This window comes from Gallus gallus, chromosome 2 (assembly GCF_016699485.2).
Source record: "Gallus gallus isolate bGalGal1 chromosome 2, bGalGal1.mat.broiler.GRCg7b, whole genome shotgun sequence".
In the NCBI taxonomy this organism is placed as follows: domain Eukaryota; kingdom Metazoa; phylum Chordata; class Aves; order Galliformes; family Phasianidae; genus Gallus; species Gallus gallus.
In genome coordinates, this window is record NC_052533.1 from 106,367,012 (window position 1) to 106,391,488 (window position 24,477).

General features: G+C 36.0%; 1 protein-coding gene across 1 annotated transcript in view; it reads right to left on the reverse strand.

The window, feature by feature from the left end:
* The window catches only part of CCDC178 (coiled-coil domain containing 178), a 183,640-nt gene that overhangs the window by 2,005 nt on the left and 157,158 nt on the right, over nucleotides 1-24,477 (reverse strand). The window contains exon 21 of the mRNA XM_046928345.1: nucleotides 16,488-16,622. Within this exon, the coding sequence (XP_046784301.1) occupies nucleotides 16,488-16,622 (135 nt within the window). The remainder of the gene's footprint in view (nucleotides 1-16,487; nucleotides 16,623-24,477) is intronic.

The following is a 24,477-nucleotide window of genomic DNA, read 5'->3' on the forward strand; positions in this document are numbered from 1 at the left end:
TGGCAATAGCCTCCTTTCCACAGTATGCATACTGTGCATAAAAATGTTGTGCTGGAAGGGTCTCCTCATTCATTCTTCATCGTATCTTGTTTTTCCTCAGCATAATCCTTTCACTGTTTCCTCACAATCATTTTCCAAAGGGGCAATTGGCTCCCATCAGGAATTAAAACTCAAAGGGGGAAAATTATAATGTTTATCATATACCCACTAATGCTCTTGGTGCACACTCAGCAATTGCTCTCAAAGTACAAAGAATCTTCATCTCTGTTCCCTAAAGCTAGAGAGTTGCACCTCAGCTGGAGGATCTGGAGCTCTTGTTCTTACCATTCCTTTCACTAATGAGCTGTGCCGGTTGGGAACCAGGGCTGTGCCACTTTCAACTGACCGTCAATGTTTTCATGCAAACTCCTGGTTTCAGGGAGTCAGAACTTTCAAGGGAAGCAGACTGACAAATTCAAATTGGGTAAATGCAATGGGTCACTGCTTCTGAGAGAGCCATGAGTGTAATGGTGCTACAAACAAATGCAGTGGTAATGAGATTTTGGGCAAAGTATCTAAATGAATGAAACTTACGAGATATGATAGAAAAACAAGAGAGTGCTAAGATTATGTCACTAACATGCTGATTTTATTGTCAAAGATTTTTCTGAAGCTTAAAATCAGCAGAGAAAGAAGCTAGAAGGTACCATTCTTGGTGTTCTGGTTTCAGAACATGCTGGGGAACTGGATGTAGATCACTGATTCGGGACTTTTTATATAATTAAAAGAACCACCACCAGAACAATCTTATCAATATAAAATAAAGGTAATATGAACATATTTGTAAACTGTACTGAGTCTGATTTTTAATAACTAATTTTTACAAGTGGGAAAGCTAATCATCAAATGATAGTTTATTAACCACACTGACCTGATTTAAAAGTAAATGTAATAAAACAATGAAGATTATATTGAATTGTCTTAAAGGAAAATTTTCTGTCCTGGCTCATTGACAAAATGATGCTGATACATCTATCTAGGCCTAAGGCTTAGCATGCATTTGGATTCCCATTAACTGAAGACTGAGAGCTGTGGGCGTATTCTGTCACTCTTGAAATAGAAAAACAACCATACATGATATCTCTGATCTCATTTCCATGAATGATTTCCATCAATGCAATTACATTCACATAAAACGAATTTTCAAATTAGGTTGTAGATTTCATTGGGACAAACTGAATTTCAGCATAGTTGTTCCCGAGGAAATGCTTGATTTTATTCCAGTTGCCATTTCTATTATACACTTGTGAAACATCGGGTCATGGGAAAAATTCCACTCCTTTCCCTAAAAAAAGTTCAATTTGTTAAGAACGAAGTTGCATTTTACAGTGCCTATAAAAGTAAATTAAGTTTATGACAGTCATATGCTTTATTAATGCTGCAATGAAAAAGCTTTCATTATTTCATTTTAAAAACTGAAAACATTTATTTTAAAAATACAGTGACATAATATATGGTCACTCATCTTCAGTTTGCTCCATTAGGCTGACAGTATCATGTGCTAGTAGCTTGCAAATTGTTAGAAATAAAGACTAAAAATACAAGGCAAACTTAACGCTTGGTTTTCACATAGACGTAAATTAGGTGTAACTGTAATGAAATTAATGGATTTAAAACATAGAAAACTATCAAATTCAGGCACTGAGTCCTTAATAGCCCTTACTAGCTTTTCATTTGTCAAGTGTTCTACCTAACACATTATAGGAACAGCAAGGAGGTATGACATTGTTTCAGAAATACAGCAAAACTTTAAACTTGGGTAGCTTGATTCTTTTACTAATGACCCCTTTTTAATAACAATTCATCTTCTGTTGTTCCTGAAGCACATGTGGGAGCTCAAGAAAGGAAGGTTCTGCATTAACCTATGAGCAGCTACAAGATCCACAAACAATTTTGCAAATACATTCATAGACTCTGAAAAGAGATGTTAAAGCATCTTCATAACACTGAGCACCTAGGAAGACATTTTGTTCTACTCAAGGTCAAGAAATATGGCAGAGAAGGGGATAATCAAGGAGTGGCTTGCTCAGCTTTTCTCCATCATGTCCCCAGGACAGTTATGTCCAAGCCAGTTGTCTCCATCATGCAAAAAACTGCAAGTGTTGCTTCAGAAGGAATCCAAACACACCCCATGGACTTCTCTCACCCACACAGAAAGTTGAAAGGGCACCAAAATAATCCATCACTACTTTGTTCCAGCAAAAGATTATTTTAGATTATTTTGAAAAGGAAAAAATCTTTAGTATTCCCTAATAGCAAACTACTACTTCAGGACACAAGTCTATCTAATTTTTTAAAATTATTCCAAATCAAATTGGAGCCTAAGTGGGCCACACTTTGATTGATCCTAGTAAAGCAGAAATCATACTGAAGAAACTGAAGTGCTCAACTTCTCAATCTGAATGGCTACTGGGCACCACTGCATCTGCCAGGGTGATGCTGATGCTGTCTGACTACTACAGATTGAGGTCCAGAATTATATACTTTCTGAGTAACAGCAAAGCAATGAAAAATTCTGATGGCTTATATATACAGGAAAAAACTAGTATCTTTGATGATCAGTAGAAGAAAGATGGCAGCTGGCTTTCTATCCTTCAGAGAAAAGGAGAGAATGCAAAGGGAAGCTGCAAGTTAATTCAGAAGACTGCATCACCACATTTTAGCTCTATAATCTCAAATACTAATCCAGCTATCCAGTCAAATCATATTCTTCATCATCTCCTCTAAATTTTCCCTATCTTTTAAACTCTACCTGTTAAGATGAAAGGAGTAGGAATTAAAAAGAATGAGAAATAAATGGAAAAGAAAGGTAATAATGTAACACCAGCAGTGGGTAGACTCATCATCTGTATAGGTCAAAGGAGTCAGTACTGAATGTGGAGAATTATTATTATCTTGAATTAAGTAAGATATTAAGATCTAAAAATGATCAGAATATAGGCAGAAGCCTTTGCTGCATAATTATATATAAACATTTTAAACGGAATGGTAATTAGACTGTCAATGAATATGACACTGAAACTAAGAACACAATAATGCTCAATACTGTCCTACATATTTATCAAAGATACAAGAAATGGTACTACCAAGAATGGTGTTCAAAAGCTTGCCTTTTTTTCCAGTACAATAAGAGATCGTGTCTTTCACTGCAATGCCTTTCTTATCTTCCTAGGCCAAACTTCTAACAAAACACTTACTTTTAAAACAAAAATATAATTTTAAAGGCAAGGCAATGTAGTGAGGACATACATTATCCCGAGGAAAGTAGTTCTGTATCCAAGGATGGCAATGTATGCTTCATCATTGATTTAAATGGGACTAAATTCAAGTGTGTATTCTATTTTGCATGGTTTTCTAGTCCCTAAAGGTTAATTGAAGCATAGCATTAAAATTTTTTCTTGTTTGGTGCACTCTTTCATTTTCTTATTTTAGAAATTACAATAAAACTAAAACTGGTAGCTTTAAAAATCTGTGCCAAATAAAAAGAGGGATTTTCTGGGGTTATTAGAGATAATTTAAATGCTCCACTAAAATTCTGCGATAGCAGTGTGACAAGCTGGCACGCTAAAGCAACTCAGTGAAAAAGCTGTGACCCATCACAGTTTTAGAGGAGACTTAAATGTAAGAAAATAAACTGCTCTTCCTCAGTCTTCTACTCAACTTTTTGCCCCAGAGCCAGTAGGGAGAGCCAAAACCAATGCTGAGTCAATTGTTGGTACAGACTGCATATACCTGCAGCAGCACAGTGCATGCAGCAATGCTGCACATCCCAGGGATGAGAAATACAGTTCTAACTGGTTTAAAAGAGAACTGCTTTTGTTCTCATTTTCTTCACAATTATTCTTGAGAACCGAGTAGTTCTTTAAGGCATAATCCTTCACACCCCACCCCCTGCCACAAAAAGAAAAGCTTTTTTGTTGTTGTTTTTAAATTCCTTGTACAGACCTTGTCTGTCCCCTGAACCAGGTAGCAGTGGTGTCTTCACCTCACAGACTTCTGCTTTGCTATCACAGCACTCAGGTTCAGAGAAAATATCTCAGTCCTTTTTGAAAAATATTTACGAGAATGGTTGAAAACAAAGACGTAAATTTGATCCTTCACTTCTCAGCTTGGAGTATCACAGCAGTGCATTACTACAACCTGTGAGCACAGGGAGCATGCTGTTCCATGCTTGGAACACTGTTTAAAAGAAGTAGCAGCTCTTGCTTCTAGGTTATACACATCACCAGTGCAAAGAAAAGAATAAGAGGAATGGATAGTAATGTCATGGCTTGCAACTAAGTGGTGCTGAAACACCTTTGTTCACTTTCTGCTAATGGCCTTAATTGGTTCCTTCTGTACCACCAGAAGCATCACTCTGATGTCAGATGGCAGTCCTGTGTTGTCTATCAAGTGACAGATGGTTACTGATCTGTTCTCAGAAAGAATATGGTTTCTCGATATGTCTTAGGATCATAGAATCACAGAATCCTTAGAGTTGGAAAGCACCTTTAAAGGCTGTCTAGCCCAACTCGCCTGCAATGAAGAGGGACATCAGCAGTTACATCAGGTTGCTCAGAGCCTGGTCCAACCTGGCCTTGAAAGTCTCCGGGGACGAGATATCCACCACATCTCTGGGTAACCTATTCCAGTGCCTCACCAGAACAGGTTGCCCAGAGATGTGGTGGATGCTCCATCTTCCCAGAGAGATACAGTCAAAAGACACGATCTGAGAGATTTTTGTCCGCACATGCTTCGGGTAGGTATATATGCTAGCAAAAACCAACCAACCAACCAAACAAAAAACAACACAAAAGAGGCTTAAGTTTAGAAAACAAAACCAGTATTCAGGTAAAAAAGGTGTCTAGGAAAAAGGCTGCAGTAGCAACATGCGAATTACACTGTATTTGAAACTGGAACATTTTTAAATGATGTCTATGTAGAAGATAAGGAGAGGTTTTGAAGATGCTGTTTGTGGTAAAATAATATAAAATATTTAAATATATCAGATACAACTTTGGGAGATTATAGTACATGTTTCATGAAGTTCATTGTAGGGATTTTTCTGTGGGAAATGCTTGATTGAGTCAATCAAAATATGGGATAACTATTACACATTTTATAATTTCCGTACATGACAGTTAGGATTACATTCTGGTAGGTCATTTGATTCTCTGCAGGTGGCTCTGTTGGTTTCTGGAATAGTATACTGTGAATTACATGTTACACAAATGAAAGGCAGTTATAATTCTGGATAACATTGTATTTGATTCTACAAACATCTTTAGGCCTAATGCAAAGATTCCTTTGAATCATTTATCCAGCTAAGTGTCTGTGGTCCCAAACTCCTAATTTAAAAATGTTGATAAATGAAGTATCTCTTTAGCTAATAAATGAAGTATCTCTTTAGTTATCCTTTGTCAGCAACATTCATTTTAATGGAAAGTGAGTTTACAGGGTTACATGATTGAACTACTGAGCCAAGTCAGTGTTGGCAAATGATGGGCTAAATTATTGATGTTACACACTAATGAATTCTGATGAGAAATAAAATACAGACATTACATTTCAAGTGGTTCATAATTATTTTTGTACTTTAAAAGCAATTTTATTCTTTTTCCAAATCATACTGTTTCTGTAAAACAAAAACATAGTTAGTGATTATAACTAAAATTATTGAGTTTGAGGCAAAAAACGCTCCTGTAAGTTTTCTTATACAAGTATAGTGCTATTCACACTAGGACTCTGATTTCTTGTTATACTTCTGGGAGAGGATAATTAAATTAAATGTCTAAATTTTTAAACCGCTGTCTTTAAATAAAATAATCTACTTTGCAACGATGGTTAAGAGTTCAGCAGACGAGTTTATAATCTATGATATATCAGCATGTTTACTAGAGATGTTCTGAACTACCATAATTAATTCAGGTAACGACAAAAACAGAGGAGCTGCCAAAAAGGAGCTTTCAACATGTAAACAGTTCATCATTAAACCTGTGTTTTGATATATGTTTAAAATGAGTAGAAGGAGGTTACTCAACATCAGATAGCCCAAAGTGATGTTGCAAGGTTGAATCATTAATTTCAAATGTCATTTCTCTGTCATTTCTTTACTCACTGTACTGGATAAAGAAATTTATTTTCTTGAGTATTACTTATAAAACCAGAGCTAAGCATTTGCTCATTTGGCAACATTATAACTTCATAAATTCTATCCTTAATCTTGTCTTCCTGAAAATAGACTTTATTTGACTTTTCTTAATTATACACTGAAGGCTTCTGTCAACTGCTGGAAAAGAAAATCTACAAAGTCTCACTTCCTTTTCTTTTTGACACATAATAACTGAATAATCATCTCACTTGTTGGCTCATCGCTGCATTCCCCTGTTGTTCAAAATTACCATTGCTTTTCAGTAGATAAGTACATACAGAGCCTTACTGGTTTTGCTTACAAAAAGAATCTTCTGATCCAAATTACCTTTGAGAGGTTTGTCCGTTTGGGCCAAAATCTCAAAAGAGGGGTTTATGTGCTACAGAATCATCCTCATACTCCTCAATATTAATTACAATTTGCATTAAACTTGAATCCAGCATCCAAATACATATGGTTGTACTAGCAAAAGTGCCTCAGAAACACTTTGTTTAAATGGTACAGTTTGAACACCTCTTTCTTCCTGTATATGAATCTATCAGTTTAGCTAGTGGAAACATATAATACATTCACAGAATCACAGAATCATTAAAGTTGGAAAAGACTGCCAAGATTACCTAGTCCAACTGTCAACCTATCCCCATCATGCTCACTAACCTGTGTACCTAATAACGCATCTCCACATTTCACCTCCAGTGATGATGACTCCACCACCTCCTTGGGCAGCCTGTTCTAGTGTCTCTGTCTGAGAATAAATTTTTCCCAGTATCCAACCTGAAGCTCCTCTGGCAGGGACACAATGTAAAGCCATTCCCTCTCATCCTATTGCTGCTACCTGGGAGAAGAGGCTGACCCCCACCTCAGTACAAACTCCTTTTATGAAGCTGTAGAGAGCAAAAAGGTCTCCCCTGGTCCTCCTCTTCTTGAGACTGAACAATCTCAGCTCCCTCAGCCTCTCCTCATCAGACCTGTGCTCCAGACCCCTTGCAGTTCCGCTGCCCTTCTCTGGACACACTGAAGGGCCTCGCTTGTCTTACTTATAGTGAGTATAAATAACTGCACTATATCTGATAAAAGCCAGGATGCCTTTGATCTTGACCACCTGGGCACACTGCTGACTCATATTCAGCTGGCTTTTGACTAATACCCCAAGATCCTCTTGCCCTGCACAACTTCTCAGCCATTCTACCCCAAGCATGTAGTGATGCATGGGGTTGTTGTGACTGAAATGCAGGATCCGGCACTTGGTCTTTTAACGCTCATACAATTGACCTCAGCCCATTGATCCAACCAAAGAATGTTTTCTCTTATTAAGACAGTGTTGTGTAAGAAAACTATGTCTTTCCTGCTGTTCAGCACTATTGCTCCAAATCAAGAAATAACATGAATTAGGGGAAAAAAGAGAGAGAAAAAGAGACATTATTGATGAGAAATTGTTAGTCTTCTCTGAAAAAAAAACACAAACAATTTTCTACAAAGCTATAATAAAATGCTTCAAGGAGATTTTGGTTACGTATTATGTGCTTCCCCATATTCTCTCGGATACTAATAGCACACCTTCTCAAACCAAAGCTCAGCAAAGAGAATCAAAGATTCCTATACATTTTACTAGGAAGGAAGAAAAAGCTTAATTATTGCTGTATTTTCAGTTACTGCTGTTTGAACCATATCAACTAATCTTTGTGTAATAAGAAGGCTTCCCTGAACTGTAGGACCATTCCATACTATGAAAGTTGCTGAGAACTTCTTTTTATAGGAACCATTTTACTTCTTTTCATAGGATCCATTAAAATGTATTTATTTATAAATGTAAATATTTTGAATGAGTAAATATTGTAATTTATTTATGCCGGAATAGGACTCAGTAGTTCTTTTGAGTCTCTTCCAACTCAAGAATTCTGATTCCTTTTATTTATTTATTACAGCTTAGCCAAAATTTGGGTTCTGTGCTCAAATATTTGATGTTAAGATGTTAAGAGAAAACTAAGTGAATAACCAAAATGCTCCATTTAGAACTAGTAGAGTAACAATTATCTCTTTAAACTTAATTCAGCATCTTTTGTTTAAGCATTTCAATACAAATTTTAGTTATTTAATTCAATATGTAAAATTTATGTTACTTCAAGAATTAGAAATCCAGTAGTCTTCAGATTCTGGGAAAAGCATCAAGCATGGCAACTTGAATGCTATTTGAAAAATTCACAATACATGATGCAGTGTTTTTATTCTGTCAAGTTTTAAACTAAATTTCTGAATAACTCTGCCAAGGGATACAGAAAAACATTTGAAATTTAAAGACCACTGTAGCAGCAACATGACTCAGTGGACCTATTTTTAAGAAGCTGGAAGTCACATAGTTTCCGTCTCCTTGCAGTTTGAGTTGCCCTGCTGATAATATAAGCAGTAGAGAAATTAGATTTTCCAGTTCCTCAGATGTGACTGGAATTTTGTGTCCTTGGCCCAAAAATGTAACTTATTAGTGTTGCAAGTGAAATGAATACGAATTCATAGACTACACTTCTGGATTCTATTTTTTTAAATGGAAGAATGATTTTTCTCAATGAGAAATTGTCATCTCACCAGCACTAAAAAGTTAGATATTAAAAGTTATTTACCTGAAGAACACTTTAATCCTGTAACCTTGTGTTTCAATAGTAATATACATACAGATGTATATAGATATTCATATTATACATTACAATATATATATAAATGTATATATATACATTTACAATGTATACATGCGATATATACATTTCCATTTGTCAGCATGTTTTAAATTATTATGGCATTTCTGTTTTTGGAACTTAGAAATTATAAGAATATGGACAATTATTATCTGGTAATATATGAGGATAGATTTCAGGAAGTGGTGCTGAACACTGAAGAAATGTAATGCATTTCAATAAAATTAATTTAAAAAAATAAATCTAGATTAGATGTCATCATTGTTCCATTTTCTGTTAGATCACTAATTTTAGTACTCAAAATACTGCAACGTATTCCTGCATGAAAATAAAAATGAAATAAAAAAATAAAAATGTACACCAGCAAGCAAACTCATCACCATTCACCACCACAATAATTCTGAATTGTGCTCAGATTAACATTAAAAATATGAGACCAATTTGTTAGTTGGCAGAGATCACCTTCTAATCTCCATCATTAACAGGAAAGCAGCAGAACTATCCTTCAGGAAATGATTTTGGTTTTGTAAACAGAAATGTTCCGTTGATCTTTTTCTTTCTGCTGTACACTACAGATTTCTAGGCACCAGTCACATTTATAAGTGATTTCATACATATTCCATTTACTTCATCTACTCAAACTTTCAAGTGAAGCCATAGAAGAGGAGGCCAGCTGGGGCCTCTCTAGGCATGCCTTGCATGTTAGGAAATATTTGAGGTTATAACAGTCTTTAGGCACAATGCTTTGAAAAATAGAGAATTTATGTGGAGCAAGAAAAGCCTACTGATCTCATGTGTTAGTGGCACAAAAACCTAAATGCAACAGCTGTGTGAAACAGAACGTACAGTTGAAAAGTGAAAAGGAAGTGAGGTCAGAGTAAAGACATCAGAATTTGTCTATGTCATAAACAAACTTACAGATCATAAAGATGACACAAGGAGATCAAGCAGTGTCTAACTGTATCTTGGAATTGGGTATACTTTGAGATTACTTTTCACTGTCTCACTAGAAGAGTCCCTCTCATCATGCAGCAACAGACTAGATGTTTATAAATACTTTTGTGTGTGTTCCTTGGCAATTTTTTTGCCACTACACCTACACAATAAGTAAATTCAAAAATTTTGATGGCTGCTTCCAAAATCTAGTGAGAGTCACCAAATGAATCTACAAAAATCTATAGAAAAAAATTAAAGACTGAAATAAAACTTGAAATCATATTTTGAAGAGTGTCAGGTGTCGCAATTCAAAATTCATTTGAGAGGACAGACATATATTTTTAGAAAATATTGGATGCTGATTTCCATGTTTATTGAGAAAACTATTGGACAGATTAACAAATTTTTCCACTGAAACATCAACCCCATGAGAAGTGAAAATAGGTATCTTGCTGGTCTCAATTCTCCTTCAACTGTGCAAAAGAAATATTTTATAAATGAATAATAAAATAAGCACAATTTAACTTCAAAATTGTAAGTGCTTACTATGAATAAGTGCGACTAAATAGAAAAGGTTAGAACTAATTAAAAGGTACGTAGCCATGCCCCCTAAGAAAAGTTATCTGTCATCTAACCCCATATGTCTCCAAGATAAGGCAGAAACAGCAAGACTGCTAAAGTGAAATCAGCAGGCAAAAAAGATACAACTGAGTGTAATCAGCGTAAATGGTGATAACTCAACCAATAACAGAGAAAAATAAAAGCGAATACATAGATTTTGAAGAGCATCAGCCCTGGGGGACACCATAACACACCTGTGTTAATAAGTTAGAGAACAAAATATGTACTTAAATTGACTACCATCTGACAGATAAGAAGCAAGTTAAGAATGATTGGTTTTCAAGAAGAAAAAGGACAAACCCTGCTTGAGATACACAGCACTGTAGTTGGTCCTGGCCCTAGTGGAACTGCATTGACTCTTTCCTGAAAGGACGTAGAACAGGGAGCCATGAAAACCATGGGAATTTTGCTGATTTAGGAAAACATTTCCTCAGGTAAAACATACTATCCACAGGGATGTACTTGGTAGATTTAGCAAAGTCCCAGAGCCCTAGAAAAAAATGGTCTGTTCTATGGAAATTTCTGCAAAAATTGTCCAAATAAAGGCAATCCAAAACGGACAAAAAATTCTTCTCTACTATGAATTGGTGTTGTTCAGTAGAGTGGAACTATTACAAACAATAACAGCTTATAAGTTTTTAAAAGGTTTTTAAATATTTCAGGTTAATCAAGGAACTTAAGTAAAACCACAGAAAATATTTAAACAGTGAAAGCATTCTGAAATCAAAATGACAGTCTGTGGACTGACCGTTTCTGTTGTGGATTATGTAGCAATTTCCACTTAATCAAAACGGATAAAGCCACTTCCCTCAAAAAAAATTTTACATTTTGCATTGGTGTGAATGGCTGAGTAAGGTGTAGATCTATGAAAAATTAAACTAATAATCTTGAATTGGTTAAAAAGGTACTTCTGTGGTGCCACCATCAGGAAAAATTATTTAGATGTTTGAAAGCAACAATCTTTTGTGTTAGCACTTTGGCCCCCCAAATAATTCTGACCAAACTATAGTCAAGATAAATCACCTAAAGGGATGAAGTAAATTGAAGAGTGTCAGGATTAAAGTACAGTCACAATCCTAAATAAAGCTACATCTGCCATCATACATCATTTTTGCAATTAGATAGCTAATTGAAGTTACTCAAGAGCCAAGTTATTGAGACTCCAAAATGTTATTGGGAAAACGAAGTCACTGACTGAATGAATACCATGCCTGTACACCTCTGGGAGAAAAGAGTTTATTTTTTTTTCACTCAGTTTTATTAAACTAAAGAAATTATTTTTATTATTTACTGCCAGATTAGGATTATATTTAGTAATTGCAGAATGATTTTTGAAGATTGATGTCCTCCAGCAAACTACAGAATATGCAAACCACTGACTGCAATGGTGAAATTTTTCACACATTGCTCTGTCACATTTCTTCAAACACCAACCACAAAAAATCTCCACACAGCTTCTATTTAAAGACAAACTGTCACTGCTTTCAGCAATAGTCTGTGCTCCTGTCATCTTACACATGTTGTCCTCCAGCTATTAAGAAAATCAAGTTCCCATGAAGAATCTGTATAACCTGCAGTGGAGTTTATACAACTTCCTTTGACTGCCACAATAGAAACAAAGCCTCTTTTCAGAGCCATTAGGCACGTATGTAAACGACCTAGAATGAAGTTGCAATCAGAGAGTAGAAAAGGAATTTTGAAATCTTGAAATGGGTTGGAAAAAGGTAGAGCATAAGATGAAATAATGTTGTCTAAGAAACAGTCCTGCATTTTGCTCTACAAAAAATAAAACAGATGAAGAACCAAAATTGAAAGTATGAATCATTCCAGCTATTGATCTCTGCCCTAGAAATTAAATTAATTGACAAGTTATTTATTCCCTGCTATTCTTTTGGAATAATCTTTTATTCCTTTTTTAACAGCACAATTTAAATGCTAGGTTGTTGTTGTTGTTTTTTTTTCCACCAGAAATATATTCTCTAAGCATATGGACACTAAGTGAATGGTTGACCATTCCTATATCCAAGGTAAATACTTAATGTAGAAAAATTGCCACAAGAATCATGTTAAAAACCTGTGAATACGTATTTATATAATTGAATAATTTAAATTAAAAAAGCTTATTAAAAATTTAAATATTATTTTGTTTTTAAAAAGAATCTATTAATGCTACTATGTACAATCGAAACTACAGACACTTAGGGGAAAAAAATGCAGAAGCTAATGTTTACTAGAAATTGACTCCCCTAACTCTGCTGTCATGGTGCACATTGTTGATACTTTGGGTACTAAGTCCTGTCTACTGTTACACAATCATAGTGAGAGCTCAGTGAGCATATGCTCAGCTATGCTATTTTCTACTACACACCGAAGAATGTTTTCTGGTTTTCTTTCTCAGATCAGAGATCTGAAAGGAGGTGCCTCCAGAATCTGGTCCATTCCGACTATGATTTCTGATCAAAAGAATGCTGTCGGTGGGTCCAGGCAGACCAGTAACATGTACAGCCTATGCTGATGCTGGACAGAAAGCCAAGGAGGTGAGGAGAGACTCTCCAACTTTTTCACTCTACAAATAATAGTGGTAATGCAGAAAACATGGCTTCAGGGGACATGATGTTTGAATTGCTTGAAGTCTCAGCACTCCTGATCAGTCTAGAACAGCTACTGAAATGGAGTTTGCTAAGCGGACCTCTTTTGTCGAAGTAGCCATCATGTTCTGGACTGAAACACATTTTATCCCTCCAAATTTCATGTGTGCTTCACTAATAGAATCAATGACCAATGACTAGAGGTAAATCTCTGATACTGATACATAGAACCATAGAATGGCTTGGGTTGAAAGGGACCTCAAGGATCATCAAGCTCCAACTTCCTGCCACAGGCATGGCCACCAACCTCCATATCTAACACTAGAGCAGGCTGCCCAGGGCCCCATCCAACCTGGCCTTGAACACCTCCAGGGATGGGGCATACACAACCTCTCTGGGCAGCCTGCTGAAGCACCTCACCACTCTCTCTGTAAAGAACTTCCCCCTGATATCCAACGTAAACCTTCCCTCCTTCAACTTAAAACCATTTCCCCTTGTCCTGCCATTATGTACCCTTGTAAAGAGTTGACTCCCCTCAGTTTGGTGCTGATATAAATTAGGACTGGTACTACACTTAACTCTTTCTGAAATTAATTTGAGACACCAGACTTAAAAGGAGCTGGCCATTGTTTTACTCTTAATGGATAAAAATTAGAGAGATTTAATTGCAAGCATCTGCACTGTTCAAGTTAACAATAACTCCTCAGGTTTTGCTTTGTTTGTTTGCTTTGTTAAGACTGATGACTAACTCCAACCAAAACCTGTTACTACAAACATCCTCCTCAATAACAGGCACTGTCACTGTCTCATCCAGGCCTTGGTTCTTCCCTCTGGAGCACAAAGTCATACAGGTACTCTGAAAAAGGAAATGATGGGAAGGCAGGCCTAGACTTTTAAAAGTAGGCTTAAAAGTGTAAAATAGTAACAACAAAAAATTGGTGCCTTCCAGTCTGAGGCCAGTCTTGAATTTCAAATTACAATTTTCCCAGAACTCTGCCGCTCCGTGTAACTGGAGAGTGTTGCTAGTTAAAAAGTACCTGCTGGAAAGGTAAAAAAAAAAGCCCTACATTATCTACTTTTAAGTCTCTCTTTGGATCTCACCCCGGTCGTGGCTTCTGTTAAATATCAGAAAACACTTAGGCAGCCAATGTACTGTATCTACTGCCTCTTCTAATTCACTCTTCCTTTGTGATTCACCTTCTCCTGTTTGCTCTAGTCAATGTAGCTGCTGTAACATAAGCACCATGAGCCAAAATCACCTGCATGCCACATGCTGCTCAGCACAGCAGGTCCTCAGCCTCACACTAACATGAGACGGACACAAGAAACAGCAGCAAGCAAAGTGCATGTCTTGCTGAGAGGAAAGGGAGAAGAATGGCTGTCACATTTCTGGAAGGGCCTGCTACTGTGCCAAGTGTTATCAGGGTAAGAACTTAATTAGCAGAGGCTAGATTGATCTGAGAATACCACAAATACAACAGACACTGGTCCACAACTAAGTAAATCCACTAAAATATAAAAATGTTATGCTGCTGAGGGAAAATACACTTCTATACACATTAGTAATTGCTCATAGTTGAACTAGTTTCCATTTTAATTTTGTATCTTTTCCTTGTTCGTTATTTTAATAGTAAGTTATTTTCAGGCAAACTGCATGAAAGCATAACAAGAATATTAGAATAGCAGAACTCTTGTCAGAGAAGGATGCCATGGATAATGAAAGCGGGTAGAGAGCAGAATGCTTTCTAGGCTCTCAGCAAAAGGTTGTCTCTGGTAGGGATGAGCTATTTGCCTCTGAACACCCCCAAACATTGCAGGGGCTCATATCTAAAAGCTTACCAGAGGCCCACCTCTATCATTGGTTGAGTTATTCAGGAAGACAAGATTAACAGAAATGGCTTCCCAGCGTGAATGACATACATGGAAAAAATTATGACAAGGTGAAGGATTTCTGCAAAACTCATTAATTAAAATACGGAGTAGTTATTGATATAATGTTCAATGATATGTGAGGTTCATAGTACATCTATTAAAATACTGTGTAACATTAGACTAATGCAAAGATTCATGTGTGAGGAGACCAGCTGCCACCTGTGGGTTCCACATCTCTGTTATTGTTATTCATGAGCTATAGGCTGCACATCGATCACACTTTTTCTTCACTCACTATTGGAGTAGTTGAACACAGGAGAGAACAGAATTCATCACACAGCAAACATCAAAAAGGAGCTTTTCCAGTTTTTCAAATTCTAAACGAGAAATCTGAATGAAAAAAATCAATTCTTCATTTACCTGTCTCCATTGGCCTGCAAATGCAAATGCATACAATTATGAGAGTATTTCAAGTACAAAATGTGATTGTATTTTTCTTCTAATTTTTTAAAATTGAATTTCTGATTTTAACATGACTGTGATTTTTGACATCTTTTAAAACAGTACCACATGTATCTCAGTTTGGAATTTTATAATAAAATCCTCTGTTCCTTAGTGAGATTCTGGAAATTGTCCATGATGCTGGTGCAGTTTAATGGGGTTCTACAACTCATTCAAATTCAGTTTTACTTTACCACGTCAGATATTAACTGGGAAATGAAATTATATAATACTAAAATGTAATGATATTGTTTGCACAATCATACAGCAAAGCCTGTAAAAATGGCAAAGCGAGGTTTATAAAAGCATGGCACACTAAAGCTGCATCAGCAACACAACTTCTTTTGCAAGAAATAAGTCTGAATTTTTTTTTCAGTTTAGTCTTTTAAAAACCCTTCAGAAACACCATCTGGTTATGGCCATTAACTATGGGAAGAGATTGAAAGGATTGGCTTTACAGAAATGTGAATAAGATACCGTTGCACAAGACAAAAAGAACAAGAACATTCAAACCATATCTTACAGAGTAGTTCTTTTTCTTAGTAAATACATATACAGGGGGAACAAGTCATAAAATGAAAAATAATACAGGGCTGGAAACCATTTTTAAATCTTATAACTCCCACAATGTTATCATTTTTATTTTTATTTTTAATATATGGGGAAGGTATGGTACTTCTGAAAAACAGTCCCATGCTGAAGAAATTAAATATGAATACAGTGAAAATGACAATATTGTTTACCATGGGAATACTATTTGCAGAGAACAGGATGGAATAACATTTCTAAAACAACTGAGAAGCAATTCTGATGCTGCTCTGTGTTTCAAATGTTTATATCCAATGTATTTATAATAATCTTTTCTAAGGTTAGTGAGAAATAAATCTCATCTTCCTTTTTTTCTTTCTTTCTTTTTTTTTTTTTTCCCCAAACTATGCATGGTATATGTGCTAACTTACTGAATTCATCCTTCATGCAATTCCAGTTTATTAAAGAGGTTAAAAATTTATAAAACTCTGATGGGATATGGTTTTAATGCTTCATCACACTACCCATCATTTGCTTTTCAATCTAGATCAGAATGATCTTCCCTACTTCCCTGCAATCACCTACCTGCACAGCTAATATTTTCTGAGCGTTCTCCTGAGAGGCCGCCTGGATCCTCGCCAGCCCAGCCTGGCCGTGGAGCCCGCGCAGCCTCAGGTATGCCGCCAGCGCCCGGCGCATCCTGCTCTGCAGCACCCACAGCTGGAACCGGGCGGTGGGGGGGGAAGGGGGGAGAGAGAAAAGGGAAAAAAAAAAAAAACCCAAGTCAGAGTAGGAGAGGAAATTAATGGCAGTGTTCAAGAAGAATGATGGAGGGAAATACAGAAAGCAGTCAATAGCCCATTCTGCACTGTACGGACCTGACAGGAATTTCACAGTCTCTTGACTTTTCAGCCCAGTCATGTGCATTCATCAGAAACCAGTCACATCTGGCTGCCAGGATGGGGGGTTAATTTTCTCTAAATGCCTCAGCAGTTTTGTTCTAGCTGAAGCAAACTCTGTGACTGCAAAGCTGATGAGTAAAATATTTCTACTTCACCCAGTTTAACTCAAAACCGATAGCCTCGGGACATATTGAACCTTTCTTAAAAAAAAAAATAACCTTTTGAAGCTTTCTGAATGGCACATCAGGTCAGGCCAAAGTTTAAAATGCACGTTTAAGACTTTGATGGACACAAGGGCTTTTTTTTTTTCCCTTCCCTGTGTAAAGCTTATCACAGCTTGGCAATGTGTGCTTTAGTGCATGACAAAACTAAAGAGAATTAACTTAGCCATCAACTACTCAGGGAGAACAATAACAGAAAAGAAATTTCCAGATAGAACTTCCTATTAATCTACCTATTAATCTACCTACAATGTGACATGAAAGCATCTAACACCACTAAATTACACCGAGTGCCGCAGCTGAGAGTGACGCCACTTAAAAAAGGAATTTTCCAAAGATTCATAACAAAGATAACACCTATGGTAGGAATTGCAATCATTGCAAAGAATTCTCATTGGTAATATTCAAAGTAGTAATGCTTACCCAATAGGTTATTGCTTTTTGATAACATTAATTATTGTTACAATGTGCAGCTCAGACTTAATCTGCAGCTTTTCCTTAATCTGCAACTCCTATACATGGTGTTTCAGGTCTCAGGCCAGAAGAAAACTATTTCAATATGATCTGAAAATCTACCAACATTGAATGTTTTTGAAAGACCACGTATTTTGGTAAATTTGGCAAAAATTGCTCCATACTCAGATCAGCTGAAATTTAGAAAAATAGAAGATTAAACTACCTAGCTTACTGCTTAGTGGAAATACATGGTTTTGCGTTTCATCAAGTCAATTATTTCAATAAATTGTGTAGCTATTGTTAGCATGAGGCCTTCAAGCTGTATTAGCACAATGAATTGTACTATTCCTTCAGAAATATTACATTTCATTAAGGTCAATACCACAGGTCAATAATTGGATCAGTTATAAAGAAGCTTTTACATGATAGAATATGACTAGTCTTTAGGATCAAATGCACTGTACCAGGTGAAAAATACACTTTTTCAAAAGAATGTAGATTATAGTAATATCAAGTGAGCTATTACAGCCTAGAGAGTAATTAGCTCACATTTTCAAAATTAATGGCCTGATTTTCAGAGATACTGAGTTACCACAAGTCCCGTTAGACTCTATGGAAGTAGTGAGTACTCTGCATCTTTGTAAATGAGGCTGTAAAATATTTAAACGGATCTTTGTACATAGTTTTCTTTTTTTTTTTCTTGAGTGATGCCAGTGTATATTAGAAATAGCACGATGGAAAGTACATGAAATCAATAAAAAAGTATAAAAATATCGATCTGAATCACAGCCAAAACCTGAAACCAAATATGAATGTTTTCCAGTTTGAAGACGATTTTCAAAGCTCATTTCTTTCTATATTAAGAAATACTTTTTGTCCTGAAATAAATCTCCATCTGTCTTTGGATCTGTTGTCAATTCAGCTATTTTTAAGTTCTCATGTTGTTTGATAAGATTCTGGAGTCAGAAAAAGAATGTGGATAACAGAGGAGCAAAACAACTTGTGACATTTTAATAATACAATCTGCTTCAGTCCAATAGAGAAACAACTTAAGTAGAAGACTGTCTTTGGATTATCAAATTTTCAATTTTTTGTAAAAATGTGAAATAGTTTCAAGATATATTGTCGTTATGAGGAAAACAGAAATTGTGGAAGCATGTGAAAAGATTTGTCACTGAAAGGTGAAAGGGATCAGTGGCTATGCAGTTCAATTTTGCTCCATGGTTTTGTCTTGAGAGAATAAAATATGTGTTCCAAAGTTTTGATGTTTGACTATCTGAAAATTGCTATCATAATTATTGAGAAACTGACAGTTTATAATGGCTAGTGTTCAATAAGACCTTCACTAATGTTTCTCATTTCAAAGAACCAACTAACTGCTTGCAAATTACAAGCCTGATAGCTGTTGTTACTATTTGAAATGTCTTGCATCTAATGCATTTCTTATTTTGAATACATTTTATTGTGCCTAGCATAGTGGAGACTAAACTCAGTATTTATCATTTTTACAATATTAATTGCAACATAAATAACATTACGGTACACAATCAGAAATATGTGCCTATTTTGGAAAGTAACAGCTTCACCAAATAATATTACATGAAAGTTTCATATAAACTGTTAGACTCACTAACCTAGGAGGTGCAACAGAGGTTTCTAAGTGAACTTTAGAACCACAGGTATTGGAACAATCTAAACCAGAAAATCCTGAGTGACCCAGTCGAAGACCAGTACTACTCCAAAAGCAGCCTGTAAGTTTCCTAGGTTTGGCCATTGACTGTATCTACAGACAGCGAAACTTTTCCCTTAGATCCTCTTTTTGGTCATATAATATAGTTGTTAGCTTTTCCTTATGTTTTAAATTGCTATCATATGTAGAGACGTATAAAGTCATGGCATGCATGAGTTGCACATATGACATTACTGCTAATTCTTCATTTTTAATTGCTTTGTTTCAGAAACATGCTGTTACCTTCTCTAGCTTTCTCTTTTAGCTGGGATGGAGACAATTTTTGGCAACAAGTGACTTCTCCCAGTCCGCATCCTACCAACAAAGTGGTGTTGAGCCAACAGCTTTGCTGGAGATGTACCTTTGTGAGCTGCTGGGGAGAATGGGTAGTGCTGTCAAGGACCTGCCCTTCCCGTTCTGCTGCTTTGAAGCTTTAGTGCTGCTCTCCCCTGCTTGAGGTTCCCCTCCCTGTTTTGCAGAGGGAAACATATGTCTCTGTATTTCTTTAATCCCTTGTTTACATATTGAACTAATATCGTCAATAATATTAGCATAAATTTGAGAAAAGGAGATGTGAACTAGCTGCCATTGCTGTCTTACCAGAGGGAAAGCTTAGATTGTTATTTGGGGTATAACAAACATGATACCTTATTTCTTTTAATTTTTTATCTTTTTGTTGTTGTTATGTTACATCAAGATATTTCACTAAATCATGTCTGATTTGCTATAAGATTGAAATTAAGCTACTATTTTAATTATTCATAAGACATGTGACATTTAGAATGAACACTAATAAGGTGGCTGATCTAGTAAAGTGGCAAGGTTCTGAATTACCTAAAACATAGCAGATATTAGAGTAGATCTAATTTATGAGATATTATAGGCGAGACCAGGATGCTACTTGTCTCAAAGGAAGATTCTCTTTCAATTCTATCAAACATTAAACATTCGATCAAAAACATATACGGTGGGTGTTTGCCTCTGGCTGAATTTGTTTGGATAGCCCAGGTAGTTTGTTTTCCTGGCAAAATACATTATTCTACTTCTTTAAAAAAAAAAAAATTGTACTGATATTACCTTTATTAGACATAGTGAGCAAAAGGGACTGAAATCTCAAGGGGAGTGATATTTTTGTATATGATATGACAACTTCATAAAAATCATCTGAAATAATTACAGGTCTATGGAAAACTAATGACTGCAGTTAGTCACGAGCAGATTTTTCTATTTTTGTCAACTAAAAATTTTAAAGGCATTGTTCCTTGTAGGCATTTGTGAGCCTCTGACTGTTCACAGTCTTGATCAGACTGTCTGCGTATGAACCTTGCCAAGCAAGTGAGAATGCTTACCACTAAATAACTCCACTGTGTACATAAACCAACTCCAGAAAGCAATCAGATACATCTGTACATCAGATCAAGAATACTCTTTAAGGCAACAGAACTTATTTTCTTTATAGTGGCTGTTATTAAGACATTTAAAGATTTAGCAGAAGATGAAGTTGCAGCCACAGTAGGTAGCTAGAGCTACTTACCAAGGGACTGAAACAATTTGTGGACGTTAAAATGAAGAAGAAATGTACTAAGCAGCAGCAAAAATGGAAAAATACACATAATAGAGGCAGATGAGAGAAACAGATGGGCAGAGGAGTCTCACTAGACTCAGCCCACCATCAATACCATATTTTGATGAAATATTATTAACCTAGACCATTTAACATTAACAATAAACAATTGAGATGTCAGTCATACACATAGCAATCCAGAAGCTAAAAAATGTCAAGGCAAACAACAATGATCACATCACCAACACCAAGAAACGGAGCACTAGATCCCACCATTTAAAAAAACAGCATTTGGAGAAAAAAGATCCTTCCCCTCCTTCCTGCAAGAGAAACGACTTGCAGTGTAATACTCCACAAGAGATAAGATGAAGCTGCACACAAATCTCAGTCTGGATTAAGCTGATGGGAACATGAATGAGCTAGAGATATTCATAATAAGAGCCATCATAAAATAATACACTAAATGCAGTACATCACCAATTTTCAAAAATCCTTGGAAGCTTATATACACCTGCAGTCACATACTGGACATGAATCAGGTTGGTGCTGCAAAAGCAGGGAACAATGGAAGATGAGCGTACTGTGACGAACAAGGCTCTTGACTGTAACTGCAGAAACGTCTCGTATTTTTATGGCTGCCACGCTGAACTCGTGGCATGTTAACCAAATCATTTCACTCTAGTTTTTTGAGATAACTGGAAGGGGGAAGGGTCGCATCCAATTTGAGTTTTACTTTCCACAGCTGATTAGCAATGCCATATTCACCTAAAGACAGTGGGAAGACCTGAAATCATAAGTAGAATTCTATTAAAACACAACTCTGGTTTAAACACAAAGAATATAATTCTTTTGACACTACTCTTGACTGACATTGGTGGTAGAGAAACCTGCCCTTCTGAGTTCAGTGTAGTATTATTTCATAATTCTGCAGTAATTCCTCTTAACATAAGACATTTGTTTATTACAAAATGTAATAAACCACGATGTAACTAACAGAAATATTAACTACCAGTCATTGCTATCACCTAGTATGATTTTCAGATCTAAGTAAGATACCACTACATTTCAAACAGAGAATAATGTCACTTTGAAATGTACACTTTCTCTATTTTAAAATGATGCTAATCTTATATCAGAGGACCCAATGTGTGTGTGTCATATTAATTCAATAGTGCACTGTGAATGCTAAATTCTATGTAAATGACATAAGCCTTATCAGTTCCATTCATTGTTACAACTCAAACAACAGCAATTACAACAACTCTACAGATTTTGGCACTGGAAGAATGGCAGATTTATTAGCAAAATCCAGTTAATATTTATCTTTTTATACTGTTCAACTACCAAGATACACCTGTACAATATACAAAGCTTCTAGGTAATGAGATATTTCTTTATTGTCAAATCTGCTCCACAGACTGCTGGTAAAGATTACATAGCTCATTTAAATAAAGCTCTTTTGTCAACAGACTGGATATACTTTAAAAATGAGTAAAAGCCTCATGAAAAAAACAAATCTCAGCTGATGTGCAAGTATACATGGAGAGATGCACTTGTTTTTTGACGTTATTCCAGTTGTGAATGCTTTGGTAAGCAGATTAGCAATGTTAAATTACAAAAAAAAAAAAAAAAAAAAAAAAAAAAAAAAAGACAGAAAAAGAAAAGAGAGATAGAGAGAGAAAAACTGTATTTTGAGATCCACTGAAAAACAAATACAAGAAAAGTCTGAAAAAAATTGCAGCACAATCTTACAATAAGAAGTGGTTAAAGCAGAAAAAAAAAAAGCCATCTCAAGAAGAAGAAAAATTAAGATGGATATTATGATTTTTACCCCCTGTCAGAAAAACAAAAGGAAAAGAGGTAATCTTTTGTAAGATCAAGATATGATTCTGCTTTATTGTGGCTACTTACTGTAAGCATTTTTAATAGTAGTTTGAAGACAAAAACTGTGCTTTGTGTGTTAGGTTCCTCAAAATGTAGCCTAAAGTTTGATACTGAGAAGGTATAGAATAAACGTGATGTTATTCTTTCCTCAAAGATTTCTATTGCTATACAAGGGAAATATATCCAGGTGCCTTTATCTATATCATTTAGTAACACTAACGATCAAACACTATTTCATCCCCAGGAGCCTGAAAAAATGAATGTAAACATCTTAAAAAAATGCAGATATTTTCCTTTGCCCTGAATCAAAGGTGGTGTTGTTTTTTTTTTCCCAATAATTTTTTCTGTCAAAGATCTCATGTACAGAAGACCACAAATTATCGCAACTTTTGTTTGTTATGTATAAGAGGCCATTAAAGAAACGCAGCAGACAGCACAAGCTGAAGTGTCAAAACCCCTCAAGTAAACAAGATCATTCTAAGGAAGTTCCTGACCTTGCCATTATGTCCTCCTGTTAAAGCAGCCATAATCTCTAATCATTCCATTTACAGTTTCTACTGCTTACTTGGAAGAGAACAGAATGCACAATAAAATACTATATCTCATCCTCTGTCCCCTCCTAAAGGATTTCTGGAGTATAATTGTTAACACATCACTCTAAAAGTAAATGAGTACACTTTTGGCATTCAGAGTTAAGAATGTTTTTTCATGAGCTTGTCATCTTAAAAATTAAACAAATAAGCTACCTGATTAATATGAATGTTACACTACTTTCTCAAACAATTCAATAGGTAATTTTCATCTTTGTGAATTCATGCTTTCTTTGCTACATTTAAAATACACTGAGATTAATTATAAAAAAGTTCTAAAGTCATAGTTCTAGCAGAAACAGATACTCTTTTGAATAATAAATATCTAATATTATGATTATAAACTTTTATATTAACCTGTTCCTTCTGATCCAGATTATTATCATTATTATTGCAAAACAGTAAAAACAAATACAAAAGACCAAATTTTACTTCTCTTGATGACATACACGTTTATCATTTATCATTCAGTGATCATCAATGAAAACCGCCTTGCTCTCTGGCCAAAAACTGGTCTGTCATTACTACTTGGGTTGTATTTTAAGGCCTTTGGCACCTGGCAGCAATCTTGTCAGACCTGCTAATCACTAGCCCATCTCGAGGTACACTCTGTGCAGTGTGACTGTGCACCTCAATAGCCTAGGTCACACAACAGGTGCCTCAGCAGTTACACACTCTTTTGGCTGAATCACCACCACTATCTTGTTAGCTGTAATAGAAACATGACCTCTAATTACCCATTTTAGGAATGATTTGGCCTTCAGCTGAGCAAAGCCAGACTTTTCAAGGGAATTTCCTGCTTGGGTCTGCACAACGCACCATCCCACCAGCATAGGCAGCCCAAGACTGGATATTCTGCAGGGCCAACATGAGTACTGAGAGGTAAGTATGCTTCCTGGAAGGCAATGAATCAATCAGAAGAACAGCTGGCCAATTAAGACGTGCATAACTTTTTGCCAGATGTTACCTCGGTGCTGATGGCTGACTGCATCTTAGAGATGCACATTGTTTCTCAATCCCTGGGGCTACCTTTATACCGTTAAATAAACAGAGCCAGGAACTATTCTCTGGCAGTAATGCGAAGAGGCACAGGCTGGCTTTGTCCACACTCTGCAGTTCACTACCATTTCTCAGCCCTGTGTGATAGCCTCGCTGTCCTAAAACACAAATAGCATATCAGGGAGCATGAAGGATTTATCATGGAATGATTGAATAAACGTGAAAGCCAT